Genomic DNA, 19,325 nt, shown 5'->3' on the forward strand with positions numbered 1-19,325 from the left:
AGAATTTTGCTATTTCATAGATTTTTTTTCGTATACGACGTATTTCGTATGTCGTTTTGTGGACGTTGTTATTGGGAAATTTCCAAAACTCTTTTATATTTTTATTTTTTTAACGCACATAACGATCACATATTATATAAATATTATGATTATTTTTCTTTTTGGTATATTCTGTATGTTTGTATACCTAATTACATAATAATAGTAATATATCGAATTTTTAACTCTCCGAAGAACACAGAACACTGCTTACTAAAACATAATATATTGTATTTTTGATACCTATATTTTTAAAGTTACGTATTTTGACAACGTCTACAATTTTAAGACAAACATTTAAACGCATTTGTTTTGGTTATGAATATTATCAATTTTACAGAAATTCAATACTTATTCAAAACCATTCTCTGTGCAATAAATTATAATATTACTTTCAATAATAATTTTTTTTTTTTTGAACAAAAATAATAATATAATATATTGTATACATATTTTTATATAATTTAAGTATAAATATAAAAGATAAACTCATCAGATTCGGTCAAATGAGAATATAAATAAACTATGCGATCGATATTAAATTTAAAAATGGAAAAGTAAAGTACATTACATTTCTTATCGGAGAAATAAAACGATTCTTGTTGAATATATTTTAAACGAACTAAAAAAAAGGTTTAAAAATAGGTCATTTCATTTCATAAAGTATATTTATAAAATAAATATATTAATGAAATAATTTTAAATGATAAAATAAAATACTAGTTTAAAATTAATATGTTTGTAATTGTTATTTTTAGACTCAGTATTGAGTATCCGTTAGTATGTTTATTGGTCAATTTTTATGATCATTCTTCAAATATTAAGTAAATAAATCAGAGTTTATGGTTTATCAAAGACATGAGATAATATTATTATGCTGTGGGAAGTAAAATAATAATATTAAAAAAAAAAAACCGGTGTAGATTTATAATTTAATTCATCATATTTCAATAAAAATGTATATTAATATTATAAAAGTGAGAATTTTAAAATATTTAATAATTCGTATTAAAAAAAGTGGTCGAAAAAAAATATTATGAAAATGATTAAATGTTATCAAAGAATAATTTAAGAGAAAGAAGATAAGGACGCTTTTAAAATACTGTAAAATATCTAAACCACTATAATTGACCCAGCAGAAGTCTCATATATTTTTTATATATGTACAGAAAATGTTTTATTTTATTCTATATAAGATGAAATTCTAAAATAATATTAATAAGTTTAATGATAAAATAATAAACATATTTCACATTAACAATTTTTTTTTGTGCAATTCTATGCTTTTCCATAAATATCAATCGTTTAAATTTTGATAAAAAGTACATAGCACCTATCACTATTTATATTATATTGTATTCGAAGTGACAATGTATTATTGCTCTCACCGTGCAATTTAAGTTTTTAAAACGGTTTATGGTTTTAAAATGAATTAAAATATTATAGGATATATTATATTAATATTGTTTTGTAGAGGTATTATCACAATTATTTTTATAAAATAAAATACTACATTTTAATTCGAATATATTATATATATAATAATCCCTATAGGTTAGGTTAGGTAATAATCATTATTTGTCTATCTTTAATAGTATAATATATAAAAATACTTAATCGTTTTCAATAAAAATTAAATCCACATATTATATTCCTTGAGACTTGGAGGGTTTTTATAGCTTATTTTCAACTTTAATCTAAAAATAAAGTACTTACATACACAAAATTACAATGATAACATCTGTGATTTACAATTTTAATTCTGAACATATTTTTAATGTTAACACATAAAGACGATAATATTTGATTTACTTCGGCTATTAAGCATTAGTTGGATCTGTCTAGTTAGGTTAAATATTTCGGGTTTACATCAAATATACCCAGAATTAAGAAGTAGAAAATTATAAAATTAAATATTTAAACTTAAGTGAAACGATAGAAAGATAAATTATTTGTATCCCGAGTAAAGTCGAGTCCGTATTTTATAAATTTAAAAGGCCAAGGTGATACAGTTATAAATCATAGTTTCCTATCATGCGGAATTTCAAATATAAATCTAAATTTAAATATTATATAATATGTATACAAAATATTTGTTTTATTACATTTAGTTTACAGACTGTTAAAAACAAACATAATATAATATCTCAATATGGTCATTTATTGATATTAAGTTAATAACTATTTAGTAAATAGTTAAGTTTTAAGTTCAAATCTTTCTTCATTTTATAATCATATTTCATTTAAATATTTTAATTCCATCTTATTTTTGTCTTCATACTAGTATACACTTTCTATTCTATCATATTTTCTACATAAATAAGTGATTATTAATAACTCACCTGTATATTGTATTAAATTCCTATTTATTTATTTTGTTTTTATAAATATATAATATATAAACGACTAGATTTTTTTAAATATATCAAATATCAATATGACATAATTTAGTATAGTGTATTTTTTTTTTTATTTCATACATTTATAACATACATTAACATACAATAATTATTCATTCTTTCTTGAATAGTTGATTAGTGAAATCAAACTACTTCAAAATTATCAAGTCACAATTTATTTATTAAATTAGTTTATAATCTCAAATTACTAATTTGCATACATTATTTGTTATAATAGGTTATTTCAATAATATTAAATAATGGTTCACAGTTTAATTTGATTCGATGAGTGGAACAATAACAATTATCATTAAATGTATCAACAATATTCTATAAAATGTTAAAAAAGTTAATCAAAAATGTATACCAAGTAGTTTAACGTCAGTATAGTAAAAAAAAGTCTGGTTTACGTTGTAAATTAAGTTGACTGAACTAGATACCGAGGCAATTTAGTCTGCTGTACATGAAGTAATTTAAATTGAACAGAACAATACCTTTATATTACCAAAAAGCTTTTTAACTCTCATTGTATTTTAACGATTAATTAAGTATAAATATATATTAAAATATTATGAACTATTTAAAAACAAATCACAAATACATAATACAAAAATAATATATTTCCTATAAAGGTGGCGAGGTAGCCTAAATACAATAAATTAATGTGAAGATCACTTAGAAATACTCGTACATTATAGTTAAAAGAATGCGTAATAATTGATCTATGATTAATTTTAAGATAAATAAATCAAGATTAAATTTATTTTTTGAAAATATAATATAGAACAAAAAAAGTCGAAGAAAAACATACTTCATAAATATTTGATGAATATTTTTACAAAAGAGGTTTTGGAAATATAACATTGAAATTTAGTCCTCGATAAACCTTGTTTTATAGTTAGTTCAAACTAGCTAGCTGATATCAGCCTAAATTAAAATTGTACATTTATCTGGTTTAAAGTTCATTTTAATGAAACGTAGTTATTTAAATATATTTGTTATATTGTAATGCTTTTAGATATAAGTGAATTTATTAAACGTAATTAAATATAATATATGATTCGTTCCATTTGATGAAGCTAATTATTGGTCACACTAAATATTTTGATTATTTATTTAGTAAAATTAATATTGTTAACTATTATATTATTTCAATAATTTAATGATAACAATATTATTAGCACGTCTTTATAAGCGCTTGGGGCACTTTACCGAAATGAAAGAGCCCTATAATTGTTTTGTAAGGGGGTTGGAATATTGAGGTAGTTCATTGTAGAATCTTTTATAAAATAATTAAGCTTTGTCATTTACTGACATTATTCTTGGATCAGTATGAAGTGTATTGTTATCTTGAGGAAATTTTATTTGTATTCGGTTTTTTGATACTTCCACATAGCCGAATGCTATAAGTTAATATGGTTTTTAAATGTGATCTGTAAATTGACAGTTTGATCATGATATTTATGTATTTTTATTTGAAAATGTATTAACTTAGAATTTAGACTCTTAACACATCCAATAGTAATATAAATCGAATATAATATCCGTATATTATAGTTTGATTCCTGATTAAAATTAACGAATTCAATAAAATAATAATTATTATTATTAAAATGTATTATATGTTTAATTCAAAAGATAACCTAAGTATTTTTAACTACAAAATATTATATTTAATTAAATATTTTATTTGAGGCTTAGGTATTTAATATATTATTATTTGTATTTAATTTAAACTCTTAAAGTATTTAGTTTAACTTTATAACGCCTTTTTAAACTCTTTCAAAAATTAGAATTCATCATAAGTAAAAGTATGAATATTTAATGACTTAAAAGACTTATTTATGAAAATTAATACGATGTTCTAAGTGTTTCAATTTAAGATGACTGCATGCCACATAAATCTTTAAAAGTTTGAAACTATATTGTAAAGTAAAATCAATAAGATTAAATAATAAGTGAAAAATTAATGTTAAAGCAATTTTATATTCTATATATATACAGAATACAAAGGAAAGTTTAATTTAAAAAAAAAAATAGAGGACTTAAAGTTGTTATGTACAGTAAAATATAACGAATGAAACAGGCAAAAAACAATCGGTGGCATACGACTTTTGCAGTTAAAGTCAAGTGTTGTTTAACGAGTTGAAAAAAAAAATAATGCGAGAAATGGGTTAGTTGTATTTTGTGACTAGGTCCTAAAAAAAAAATGTTTGTCCTTTAATGGTGAAAAAAAGATGACATGAAGGTATAAAAATGAATTTTTTAAAAGGATATAATTTAAACATTACTGTGTCAGTGAATAAATGTGATAGTTCTTAATGCGATGTCACAGGTGGTATTATCACACTGGACATTACATAATTTAATAGATAAGAAGTAATTAAAGTTTTAGAAAAAACCATACTTACTACCTTAATAATGATGAATTTAAATTAATTCTATTTAAGTACTTATAATAATTCAGGTATCTAACGTATTAACGGTTTCATTTAGCATAAATATTAAAAATGTGAGCATAAATTTAATTTAATGGCTTTTATTAGAAACTTGGGTACAATCGTATATGTGACTACTAATTGTGTTTTGATATATTCAATACGTTATACGAACAATTTGCATTCATTTTTAATTTTTAGCTATGTAATGCAATTTCCACATTCAATAATTGTTTTTATACATTTTTATCAAAGCCGCCTTGTATATTGAAAAATATGTATTTGCTACGTTGAAATTATATTTTCCTTACCCAAATAATTTGATTTTTTTTCAACATTAAATGTACCTACAATATTTTAAACTACTAAAATCATTTGAACTTCATACGATCAGCATAAAAACGGGTCATTCACCGGAATCGGAAACGATATTTTCACCTCTCTGCCATCAGTAAATATTTGTTACCTACATAAAACTTTAGAGGTAATGGATTTCGGAATAATATTTTCTACTATATATACTAACCAGTTAGCGGACACATTTATTTAAGTTTCGAAAATTCACTGATTACATTCTATTACCATATTCTATGTAATAGTGAAATTGATCATTTTTTTTCTCTATCGCCGTATACAGTTTTTTTTTTTTTATTAAAAAACAAATAAATAGGTAATAAAAAAGTATGTTATATTAAATTATTTTCCTTTATAGAACTATATGCATTTGGACGTTTGGTGATAAATTAAATCATGAAGCAAATACAATTAACAACGAAAAATAGTAATGTTTAAAATGTACTATGTATATTAAGTTATTAACATAATACAATCGAATTATAATTTTAGAGCTTACCTTAATTCCAAAAAATAATCAAAAAAATATATATTTGTAGAAAAGCACTACATTATTTCATGTAATAAAAAAAATGATAATTTACAAAAACTGCAGATGGACTATTTAAGTCAAAGTTGTATTTTTAATTTATAAATATAATCGAAATGTTTTCAATTTAGATTTTATAATTATTATTACTTGTTATAAATGTATTAGTATATTATATTGTATTGATTTAGTCATGGTGTGACATTTCTAATCGTGAAATAAATTTAAAAATGTGAATTACCAGACACTTGCTTACATATCTATATATATTATAATTTAAATTAATTACTAATAATAAAACAAATATATATGAGCGTTATCTCACAGATACATTATAATAGATAATTATAATATATAGTTTTTCTTACTTGGGATAAGTGACATTTGGTAGCGGTTTCAAGAAACACCTTTGTCGAAGTATGCCTTCCCATAGTTGCACTCCAATGATACCGAATATGAAGAACACGAAGAAACACAGCAGCAGCACATTACCCAACATTGGCAAAGTGTCCAAAAGCAACATGACCAATATGCGCATACCTGTAACAATGTAAATGCAAGTTTTCAAAACACTCGATATATTATATTTTATAACCATTACGATTAGATTATATTATTATTCAAATCAATTAATTTACGATAGATGAATATTATGATATTAGCATAATCATAAACTTTATTCAAATCTAAAGCCAGTGATTGAAAATCAATCCAAAATATCGACAATTCCAAAATTAACAGAAAAGTTATACCTAAAATAAAATTTGTTCTAGATAAATTACGTCATGACTATTCATGAGTAATTCGTAATATTAATTAGTTATTCATTCATTACGCAACAAAAATAACAACATTTGTCTGTAATCTAACGTATCACCGATGTAATTTTGATGTATTAAGGTTAATTTTCGCTAAACTTATTTTTTAATATTAAAAATAAAAAACTGTAAAAAATAAATAACAACCACATGCATAATTTAAGTTGTTTTATCATTATCAATAATATTTAGATGTTGATCAGAGATGAGTTGAATGTGTTAGTTTTTATAATGATTTGTGTTTGTTGTGTCTGAACACTAAAGACACTTATTCTCGCACAATTTACAAAAAATAATTCCATCTTCAATATTGAGTGTGGTTTCTGGTAACAAATTAAATTTAGTCTGTACTTAGATTAAAGTTCCCAGTACTTTTCTAAATTATCGGGAAAAAATAAAAACAAATTACGGAAAAACAAGAAAATGTACGCAACACCAGTTTCCGACAAAATCGATTTATTTTTATATGTTGTCATTCAAAAATAAATAACCATAGGTTAAATTAGGTAGTAGTAGATACCAAATATATTTTATATATTTAAATCTATAATACAACATTGGATAATGAATATGTTCACAAATATTCATATTGTGATTTTTGTTTATTCGCTTTAATTTAAAAAAATTTTAACGTAGACACTCGAAAAATTGCACTATTACTTACTAAAATTATTTTCAATGGAAATTTCTAATATGAATAAACAAGCAATGATTAGCGAAGTAGTAAAACTATGTATTGTGCAAACCTCCATTGTAAAACTCTCGTATTATACTGTTATTGTGTAGGGAACAGTTATAACAAAATAGAACTCTGTCTATGCATTACAAATTATAGTTTTATTTTTAAGCAAACATTATTAAAAATTAGAAGCTTTAACAGTTTCAGTATCGTATAATATATTATGATTAAAGTAAAGATTTAGTAGTTTCGATAATATTTTAAAATAATTATAGTTCAGTTTTATTATTTTATTAAACCTTATTGACTACTATAGAGAAATAAAAATTAATCAGATACATAATATGATTAAATACTCGTTCCAAGTACCTAAATCAAACATATTTTTCCTATAACATTATAATATAATCTATTTTGTTATTATATATATTTTTTTAAATTATGTCAAAACCGTAACGTATATTAATCATTGCCCAACGGTTGGTTATATAATCAATCATTCATTTTTTTTATTATTATTATTATTATTATTATTATTATTAGTGCCTACCTTGTGAATAATGCAATACAATAATTTCCTAACATCTTCGTGTAACTCGAAACTGTACGCACTGCCTTTATAATATTATAACGTTTTATTAGTGAGATACCTTCAGCCCTTTCAGCCCATGGGAACAGTCTTTGTTACGTATAATTTCCGCCTTCTGCATAAAGTCCAACAGAATGCCATCATCTGCAGTTCTTTAATATAATGTTAGAGCTCGTCTGGGATGTTCGTGTACAATGCTTAAATTTCAGTGAGCATAGCAACAAGGTTTAACACTGTTTATGCTGCAGCTAATTTTAGTCTGAAACCATTATACTAAAACTTCAAATGAAATATTTAAATGTCAAAATACATACTGAGGGCGGTAGAGTTTAAAACTTAAGCCTGAATATCGAAATTCTTTGAAACCATTATGAACACAGATGATTGAGTTTCCTACTGATTTATTATGGAATCGTCTAACATTATCTTTATGTATTGTGTTCAGAGGACACTAATTAATTTATACAAATGGGACTTGAAAAATAGGTTGAATGGATTTATATTATACATAATATTAAGAATTAAATGAGAGTATTATCAATTCAAATGCAATATGTTAATATAAAAATAATAATTTAATGAATACTTTACCATGTATATACATATGTTATACGTATTAAATTTATCAAATTATTTTACCTTCCGCGTGGATGGTATCAAAAACGAATATATTTACGCAACACCAGATTTTACACATTAATTTAATTTTATATTATTTATTGTAAAGCAAAAATAAATAATAGTAAGGACTTGACATTTTCACCGAATATTTATATTAACATTTTGTAGGACATGATCTAATTTTCAAACTATTTTTGTGTTATAATTTAAATACGTGATTGACTCTTTTAGGGACGAGTTAAAAAATGCCAAAACCAAAATATTCCTCGTAACTATTAATTCAAAACTTTAACCTCTATCATAAAAGTTGTGGTTAGAATTACTAATCATCACATTGTTTCTAAAGCGATGTGTGTTAATCATTAGTTTGATAATGGTAAGTGACAACATGTATTGTGAGTTAACCGATTTCACTTTATTTTAGTTACTTTATAATATGGGGTTTTTGATTTTTATTTTTTATTTTTTTTTGGAAAATGTTTAAAATAATTAGTTATACAATATATCATTATATAAATATATTTTTAATGATGAAAATAATTTACATATTATATATGTAATTACTCAGAAAATAATTTAAATAATTAAGAATATTATTTAGTTCATAAATATGTTAAATAATATTTATTTACGATAAGTATTGATTGTAATTTTTAATGGGATATTGTTTTGAGGAAATTATGGCTAGGACATTTTAACATGTTTTAGAACCATTGATTTTAATTCAGAGTATACAAATCATATGAACTTAAAACATTTAACAACTAAGGTATATAATTATTTTCTACGAACAATATATATAATTTTAATATCATGACTAATTTAAAAAAAAATTATAGCATGAAACCATTTACGCCGTTCTATACTACATGGTATTTATCTATACGTTAATAACAATAATATTTAATGAAATATTTTTGATTATTTATCATACTATTGTAATATTATACTGATTGAACATATTTATTGATTAAAGGAAAATAAATTACCATTCATTTTGTATAATATACATTATAAAATATTCCTAGAAATAGAAACTGATATATTATGATCTCCTCTCAAAATCGTTTTTTGCATTCAAGGATTTAAAAATATTTAAATTTAACACATTAATTGCAATTTACAGTGCCTCCTTAATGACGAAGTACGTCAAAACTCTTCTTTATAGTTGAGAAAATTACTTAGCTTTTTTCTATAGTCCACAAAATGGTATATTAGTTTTTAAGATTTTTTTATATACAGGATGATTCTTTTATCATTGTACACTCATTGATTATTTAAAAAAAGTGTTGAATTGTTTCAATTTTTTTTTTTTTTTAATATTTAGTACTTTTATTTTAGTATACTTTATATAATATTTTAATTTTTTTCACCTTTATATTTAATAGTGAAATCAGTACTTAATAATAACTTTCTATTTTCAAATGGCAACCTATACTTAAAATGTCATAAAGTAGTAGGCTATATTCTTTATGAATTCTAACGTTTAAATTATTATTTTTCATTTAACCATTCGCGAGTTATAGCTGCTCAAATTTGAGTGGTTTGAGGTTTTCAGATGTTAGTCCCAAAGGTTATTACGGCTGTGAGGAATTTATTAGAACACAATTATTATTTGCAAAGACCCGTAGTTCAAGTTATAAATCGTTATCGTTCGACCAAAGGTAATCTTTGTAGTTTAATTTGTACCTCCTACTACCTATACGAATACGGAATACGAACTGTGAACTATCGTGGACTATGCCACTATGCTATCCGTGATCTCACAAATTATGACTAATAATAAATCAGATGAAACAGAACTTAACATTTTCAATTTTTATTATCGTGATTACAATATCATAATATGAAAGTACCTATATCCTAAACCACGTGACAAATTACAATACTTTAATCACAACAGATAAACTCTCAACGAACCAAACCAAATATATTTTTAGTGACATAAATATAGTTTAGCGATGCATTCTATTTTAAATTTAATAATTATTAATTAGTATGCTAGAAATTATAATATAGAATGTATGAGTTGATGAGCTATTCATTAACTTATATGTCTAAGTACTAATTATTGTTACAGATGAAAAAAAAAATGAAATTTAAATAAATATTTGTGTTTTAAATCTTCCAAATCATTTGTTTTTTATAAAATATTGTGTGGTTCCATATCGTTAACTCTAGACGGTGGTTTGCCATCACGGTATAACTACATAGGTTCAGAAATAATATACACAATAAACTTTTTACATTTCTAGCACTGCTTTTAGAATATTATATATTATACCTATACAATACCACGAATACGACTGTTGAGTTAAATTGTGTGTTATAAATGCAACTGAAAATACTTTAAAATGTTGTTAGAGAAGCTAACATAGACAGATAACTGACAATGCTGTTCCGTGGAATTTTAAGTTTTAACAACTTCTACGGGTTGTCCGGAAAGGAAATTGTTCAGAAAGTCAGTCTGTAGGAAGACACCATTTAGTAATCGAATTCAAGTCGTTCAAAAAAAAAAATTACTTGAGATTTATGATCCGTTACACTGTTGTAGGTTAAGTCTATAAAGTGTTAGCGTAGGAACCCATAAAATAATTTATGATACTTTACAAATTACTATTAATTATATCGTATAAGAATTTTCATCATCGTTATATTATAATAGACGTAACTACGTAAGCCAACTCAACCGTATACTGAATAATATATTGTGTATTGGTGGCTAAAATAGTTTAAGGTGGACTTTCTTATCATTATTCTTTATAAAAACTTCACTTTAAGATACAATTTGATTTATAATATTATATAATACCAATTATTAACATCTTAAATAATAACAATAACAAAGAAAAAACATATAGATACGATTTAGTAAATAATATATAAAAAATACTAAATTGGTTTTAATCAGTTTTTTTTTTTTTTTTTTTAATTTAATAGTTGGAAATGACCACTATTATTTCAATTTTCAACCACTCATATTCCCAAAAGCGTTTTTCAGGTTTTTTCGTCGTTTTGTACAGTTACACTTTTTCGACAGTACTTTACTCGAAATGAACATACGGCGTGAAATAAATAATATGTAGTACACACCACTAAACGCCGTTGAACATATTTCTTACGGTAATTGATTATGTCCTTTTCCTAAGTCTACTTTTGAGACTCAGTCGTTTATTTTCTACATACCTACCTAAGCGCTTTTAGTGAATTAGGTCTGGTTCTTATGTTGTCTGCTGGTTCAATTAAACAAGCTGAATATGGCACATTGTATCATTTCTTATACGCACAGCACCAACAAATATAATATCACACCATTAAGTAGTAAGATTTAACGTGATCATTATATTATGTTACACAACTTTTTTCAATCTATTTAAAACTTTATAACGTTCATCATAATTCTTAACCCCTGTGGATTATTCTAATTTGTAAATATTAATTGTGATCAGGTTTAATATATTTTTGTTATTATTTATTGGAAAACTACTTACTCAATTATATTAACAGTCGTTTAATGTTTGATATATTAATGGCTAAAAGATTGCCCTTAAATGTGAAATTGTATACGTATAATGAAGCTAACCAATTCCTATCTATAATATGATATGTTGTAAACCATTTTAGATAACATTAAGTTTGAGTTTACCAAAAAGTTTTAGACGACACAACTGCTGCATATAAAATTTCTGACCTCCAAAATAGATGATTTCAAACTATATTGAAAACACTGAAGATTATTTTCTAGTAGACAAAGAAAAAGCTATTAAATTTCAAAGTCATACCTATATGCTTAAATAAATATATATATCACCTAAATCACAAATCTCCGGAAAGTAAAATGGTCGTCATGAACTTGCCCCAGTAATTATTAGTATTATGAAATATTTACACCACTTGACGTTGTTTTAATAAAAATTTAAAATATTCTAAAATAAAATATTATGACGATGGATAATTTTTATTTGATTGATATCTTTTAATTAGCAATTGAATATATATTTAATTATATTCTTACATTATAAAAATTAATTTTCAGTGCTTAACCAGAATATGATTTTATAGTACCTAGATACAGGCCTGTAGCCACGGGGTACAAAAGGGGTTGAGCCCCCCCCCCAACCTAGCATTTTATCGGAAGACGGCAATTTTCGAAATGATTGATATATTTGCTCTCTTACAACTCGATTCCCCCCCTCCCACCTCTGAAGAATTGATCTGGTTACGGGATTGCCTCGAAAATGTAGTATTGTAATCTGCATATTTGTATAAACCTATTAATATTTTTCCAAATCTTGGTCTTTGTTTTTATTTCTATAGTAATTGAAAATATACCAACACAAATATTTGGTTAAGCGTTTTGTAAATGTTTATAATTAAAACTGAATAAGATATATTTATATATATATATATTTTAAGTTTGCTTTTTGTTTCCAAAGTGCTACTACATATTTCATGATTTTACATATTATTTCATATTTAAATAAAATAATATTGTGACCTTTTAAAAACTAATCGATAAATTCTGTAGTACCTGTATGTTATTTGTTTGTTTATAGTTTACACTTGAACTACTAATCATTAATATTATTAACTTACACAATGATTGGTATAAAACGAATATAATATCCGGTAGATAATAATAAAGTAATTTAACTACTAACTACACAATAATGTAGGTTCATAGTGAATGGGTTATTATAATGACATTGTTCCTTAGCACAATAAAGTATCGATGTTGCCTATATGTTTACCATATATTATTACATAGAGGAAACAATTTACGAAACTTGTACGTAGTACCGAGTGTTTCTTCACTAACCTCTGTGTAGGGTTTTAAATTATTCATGAAAATAATAAAGAATTAATTATTTTGAAAATGTATTATTTAGTAACAAACTTTATATTAAATTCGAGAGATTAGAGACGATCTCAATCTTCTTTACGATCTGTGTAAACTACTATCACAAGACTCTGAAACCGCTACTCAATATTACGAGTATATACAATTTTTCCATTTATTTTAAATATATTATAATTTTTACGCTAATGGTATATATTATATTCTTATTAAAATGATCATATAAATATGTATTAAGTTTTATGTTGTTGATAACGTGTATTTTATAAAAATAAATACAATTATAATAATATCTTTAATATATTAAATAAAATGTCAAATATTTTAATAAGTACTTACTCAAAAGTTAATGATTTTATTAAAAAAAAAAAAAAAATCAAAAACATAATATAATTGCTGTATAAAATGTAATAAAATAATGTTATAAAATAAATTGTATGCTCGTATAATCGTATACACAGTGTTTTAATTAATCCAAACTGTTTTTCTACAAGTTATTTGATAAATATCACCATCTCAGCTTTCATTCCATAATCTAAATTGATATATATATATATATATATATATTGATATTAATTCTTTATATTGATAACAGTTTTATTTTAATCAAAAACATTAATTATGTCAATATTTTTAATTTTAACATAATATAATAAATTAGAATTTACATACAATTTACATGAAAAACGCAAAAGTTCAAAAGTTCATACACAATCGATTTACTGCTATAATATGATCATTATTAATACATGAAATGATAAAAAAAAAACACCAATAAATAATGGATACGCAACTTAACCCTTACGGCTGCATGACAATATAAGCATGTACTCGTCTGTTAACAAAAAATCTTAATTTTTTGATATTTTTACTTGACGTAAATAAGAATTGGAGCATGATAACATCATGAAAATAACGTTAAACATTTTTTTTAAACTGTTTTTGAGCGAGTAACAGTATTTTTTGATTTTCCATTTTCTTCAAACTCTATAAACACTAAATTGTTGTATGTTATATAGATAGTCTAACGATTATTTTGTAAACCAAAAATACCAAAAACAAAAAAAAATAATAATAATATAAATGTGTTCTAATAGTTTTTTTGCAATTTACATAATACTATCTAATATTAAAAAACATTTTATTTTTATTTTTAATACATATTTCCATACAGCCAGTTTGAATAATAAACAACCAACTCTAGAATTTATCAAAAAATACCTATTCAAAAATTTATATGGACAACTTTATATTTTAAACATAAGTTTTTTTAATATTGCTATTGTTTTTTAGATGTAAACATAGTATGTATTCTAAATAATAACGATGTGGCATAGAATAAAGTTTTAATCTAACAGATACCTAATAAAATGGCTTAAATCAAATGTTAATGTTAATATGTAATATAAAAATGTGAAAATTATTGTAAAAGTTTTAATAAGAGTAATAATTTATTGGGTCGTATTAATCAAGTTGTTGACAGTATATTTAGGATGAGTCACTGTCATAGATCTTTACATTATTTATTGTAAAATAAATAAAACAAAACACTTGATTTATGAGCCTCGTAAAAATTCCAATATGTAAACTACTTAATACGTCAACACATTATAACAGTAGTCAAATAAAGCTTTATCTACAAATATATTTCAATAAAATAATAGAAAAAATAAAATTAAACATAATACAAATGTTTTAAAAAAAAAAAGAAGCTGTTTATTGATTGTTTCCCAGTGAAGTGGCAATAAACGTTTCGTATGTAAATACAGGTGTTATTGTTTTCGTTTGGATAGATATTATTATCTGTCCTTTTCGACAAGATTGGTATATTTTTACTGTCCCCTTTTTGAACACTGCTATGTGGTTATATTTATATTAGATTACTACACAGAAATATTAAAACATTTTATTTTTTCCATTTAATAATCTTAGTATAGTTACTATTTTACATTTATAATAATACTATTTGAATATTTCAAATTATCTGTGATTTTGTTGCGACACCAATAATTGCACTACATGTTGATATTTATTATCATATTTTATTACAGTATATATTTGTATACATTATATTATATGTTTGTGTATAATAAATCATGATATCATAAAAATTTTCAAATCAAAGATTATATCAAAAATGAAACGGTGATTTATAAATTTGGTGAACTAAATGGCTGACGTGAAATTATTTTTTATTTGAAAATAAAAAATTACGTCAAAACCGAACGGTTCGTCTTCTTGCTTGATTAATTTTTAGTATATTATACTCATAAAACATGCCACCGTAGAGATTATTTTTATAGCCGACTCCTGATATTGAGTTCCGATAACCCAAATATATTTTTATTGCACACAACCCGTCATGTGTTCGGTGCTATAGCAACGGAATCCGTCAAAAGGAGAAAACCGATTTTTTAACTAGTAGAATAATTATTATGAATTCACCTGCATATTTGTTATCAACGAGAGATTTTTTTTTTTGCTATACACATATAATATGTATTTTATATTTTTAATTATTTTATGTATATAATTTATTATACTTTTTGTTGGCAATGACTCGCGCGTACACACTTAAAGCATTTTAACGTGAAAACTAAATTTTACTCACTTGGAATCCTGTTGATGGCTCTAAGCGGCCTCAGCACCCTTATTGTTCGTATGGCAGAGAAATTTATGTTTTCCACGTTCAAACAGTACTCCAGAGCACTATAAAGAGCAAGAGAATTAAAATTTTAATAACAAAAAAATTCTAACGCATATAGTAAATAGCAAAGCAACGTTATCCGCGTGATCAACGGGAATTTCAATACACATATTTTGTTTAACCCATTAATCACGAGCACGCGCATACAATAAAACGGGACGAAATAAAATATAAATAACAAAAGTTTATTAACGTATGGTTTCGTACCCTGCGATAACGATGAAAAAATCTAGTCTGTTCCAGGAGTCTGCGAGGTAAGTACAGGGACCGTACGCTCCCATTGCGATCATTTTCACAATCATTTCTAGCGAAAAGAATGCAAATATGAAGTCGTCGAACACCTGTACACAGTTGTCGTAAATTATAGTTACGTCCGATACATACAGTTATATAAAATACATAATATTTAAAAAAGAAAAAAATATATTACTTGTAGAATTCTGCATCTTCTCGTTATGCATTGATCGTCCACGCACGGTTGATACATGCCCAAAGTAACACAATTCAGCAGTATAACTAGCATGCTCGCCCTCTCGAACCACGTGTATGAGTTCGTTAAGGAAATATTATTTTCAAGACATTTATAATATATAATTTAAACAAGTTATTTATTATGTAATTGTTTTTAAAACTATTATTTGAAATATTATAGTTTCAAATAATTAAAAAAAAAAAAGTCATCAAACATTTTGTGTATTTTAAAAATATATTTTTAACCTTAAAGACAATTTTATACGTTTCCAATCATCTTTCTTGCGAATATTACAGCTGTAGAGACTTTAACGCTAAACAATTTTTGAATTTATTCAATCTATTATTATAGTTTTGTACAAAACTATAATTATTTTTTTTTTTTTTTATTATTCTGGCGTAATTTCATTCTGACCAAAAAACTATATAAATTATTATGTGCTTTGTGTATAAATTTAATAACAAAATTATTATATAAATATTATATACATTTACTACTTATAATAGACTAAAATCTGTATTATAGAATATTAAATAAATAAGTGTAATATAAAGAACCTATTGTACCTATAATATTAAACTTATAACCATATACAGGTTTACTTCGGTATGTTTTTAAGTTGAGTTCAAATATGATTTATTTTATCAATAAAATACGAATGGTGAGTTGTGTTTAATATGATTTTATATAATATTATGTATGTTGTTATTAATTAAATTATAAGTCCATCTTATCACACATTTTTAAATATTTAAATAGTCAATGTTTGAGTATAATATGTATCTAATAATACATAATAATCTATTCATGGAAAATAGGCATACCTATATTGTGTTTATAACAGAATAATTTTAAGTAAAATTATTATGAAATAAAATAAAGGTGAGTATTTATTGAGCAGCCATGTTAAAAAACAAACAAAATGCAAGACATTCATTGTTATTGTCTTTTGTCTTACTTATGTCAAAATAAATATGTCCTCTATCATTTATTTATCTGCTGTAATACCTGTAATCGCAAAAAAAGCTATTTTCTTTTTTTAGCAATTAATAATTAATCAATTTTGTACCCTAATGACAGAATAACTAATTAACTTCAGAAAATGGATTTGCAGAAATTAAAGATTTTGGTAATAAATAACTTATGTTTACGTATCACAAATGTTAATAATTTAGCAGATTATTCTGCGATAATCCGAGCGAACCTGGTACACATTATTCTTCACAAAAATAAATAACTTGCATTTTGATAAGTTCACAATACATGACTATATTCAATAAATAGTTTGTAAATAATTTCATATTTATTTCATTTTATACTATTCTAACTTAAAAGTGTTTTTGTACAACAATAATAAATTATGATTTATAATAGGTACAACTTTACTTACAATTTTTGTACTATGATATAAATATGCTAATTAACTTAAATAAATTAATAGTGTTTAATTCAATATAAAAATGCATACAATTTTATCTAATCAGTGTCATTTTGGTTTAATGTTTCTTTTTGCTTTTTAGATCCTGAAGGAAGGTCTAAGACATTTTGATAAAACCTTAAAATTATCTTAGTTCCCGAGCACCTATTATTTTAGCATATTATGGTTATATAAGCTATAATATATAGTATATATAGTGGGAAATTATTAATTTCGAGTAAAATTATTCACGACGTATTGAGTTATAATTTTTTTCATTCTGTGTATATTACTCAAAAACATGCGAGTATCACAGTTTTAACAATATACAAATAATTTATAATGCAATGTAGACTGTATTATTTAATTAATATATTACATAAAAACCTAATCTAACTTAGCTAGATAAAATGCTTAATACTTAATATAATATAAAACAGTTCTTAACATATTTATATTTTTAGCCAATATGTTTAGATAGTTAACATTATTTATAATATAACAAAAAAAAAAAAAAAATTTAATGGGAATAATAGACTTATCTTTTTTCCAAGTTTCCTTCTCTAACTTTACATACTTTTATAACTGTTTATTTTAAGTTTTTATCTGCATTATATTTCTTTACCACAATATTAACTACCATTTGACGTTTACATTCCAATAAATAAATAAAAATAAATAATGACTTCTAAGTTTAACAGTCTTATCTTTATTTTATTTTTCATACATTATACACTTTTTAATGCTCGTTATAAACTAGAAATATGTCAAATATGTTATGACTAATATATCTCAACATTTTTTCTTTAATCAGATATCCCATCTTCCTGTTGTTAGTATTGGTTTTAAAGAGACTAATGGTAGTTTTATCGGTAACAAGCTTCAACAGGAAGCTGCTTATCGCTTATTGATATACAGAAAATGAAAATGTGTAAGGTATTTTTGTAATATTTAAATAAAGAATATATATGTATATATATTTAGTGTATTAATATTAATTATTTAATCGATTTGGTGCTTATGCGTGTAATGCATTAAAAAAGGAATTTTTTAAATAGTTCCATAAATCTTAATGGATAAGAAAGTGTTTAAAAAGAGCCATTATATAATTATAAATTGCAAAAAGCAACACAAAATTTAACTCGAAAATATTAATAGGTAGTTCTGTTATCTTATGTGATTTGAATATTAAAGTTATGTTGAAGTGTACTTTAATTATACAATTTTGGTTTTTATTATTATTATTATTAAAACGTGTAATTATAATCCAAATATTAATATTTGTACAGTAAGTAATTTTTAAAACAGTTTAAAATAAATAGAAAATTATAGAATGAGAAGGTAATATCACCCAATAATAATTTTGTTTAAAGTAGACATGGCAATTAGGCGCTGTTATTTGGCG

At 23.8% G+C, this 19,325-nt stretch overlaps 1 protein-coding gene across 2 annotated transcripts in view; it reads right to left on the reverse strand.

Annotated features, from left to right (window-relative positions):
- The window catches only part of LOC132920321 (voltage-dependent T-type calcium channel subunit alpha-1H), a 236,979-nt gene that overhangs the window by 152,009 nt on the left and 65,645 nt on the right, over positions 1 to 19,325 (reverse strand). For both annotated transcript variants that reach the window (XM_060982614.1, XM_060982615.1), the window contains exons 3-6: positions 16,462 to 16,573; positions 16,239 to 16,372; positions 15,936 to 16,033; positions 6,128 to 6,299 (exon numbers count right to left, since the gene is read on the reverse strand). In XM_060982614.1, coding sequence (XP_060838597.1) covers positions 6,128 to 6,299; positions 15,936 to 16,033; positions 16,239 to 16,372; positions 16,462 to 16,573 — 516 coding nt within the window. The remainder of the gene's footprint in view (positions 1 to 6,127; positions 6,300 to 15,935; positions 16,034 to 16,238; positions 16,373 to 16,461; positions 16,574 to 19,325) is intronic.

This window comes from Rhopalosiphum padi, chromosome 2 (assembly GCF_020882245.1).
Source record: "Rhopalosiphum padi isolate XX-2018 chromosome 2, ASM2088224v1, whole genome shotgun sequence".
NCBI lineage: Eukaryota > Metazoa > Arthropoda > Insecta > Hemiptera > Aphididae > Rhopalosiphum > Rhopalosiphum padi.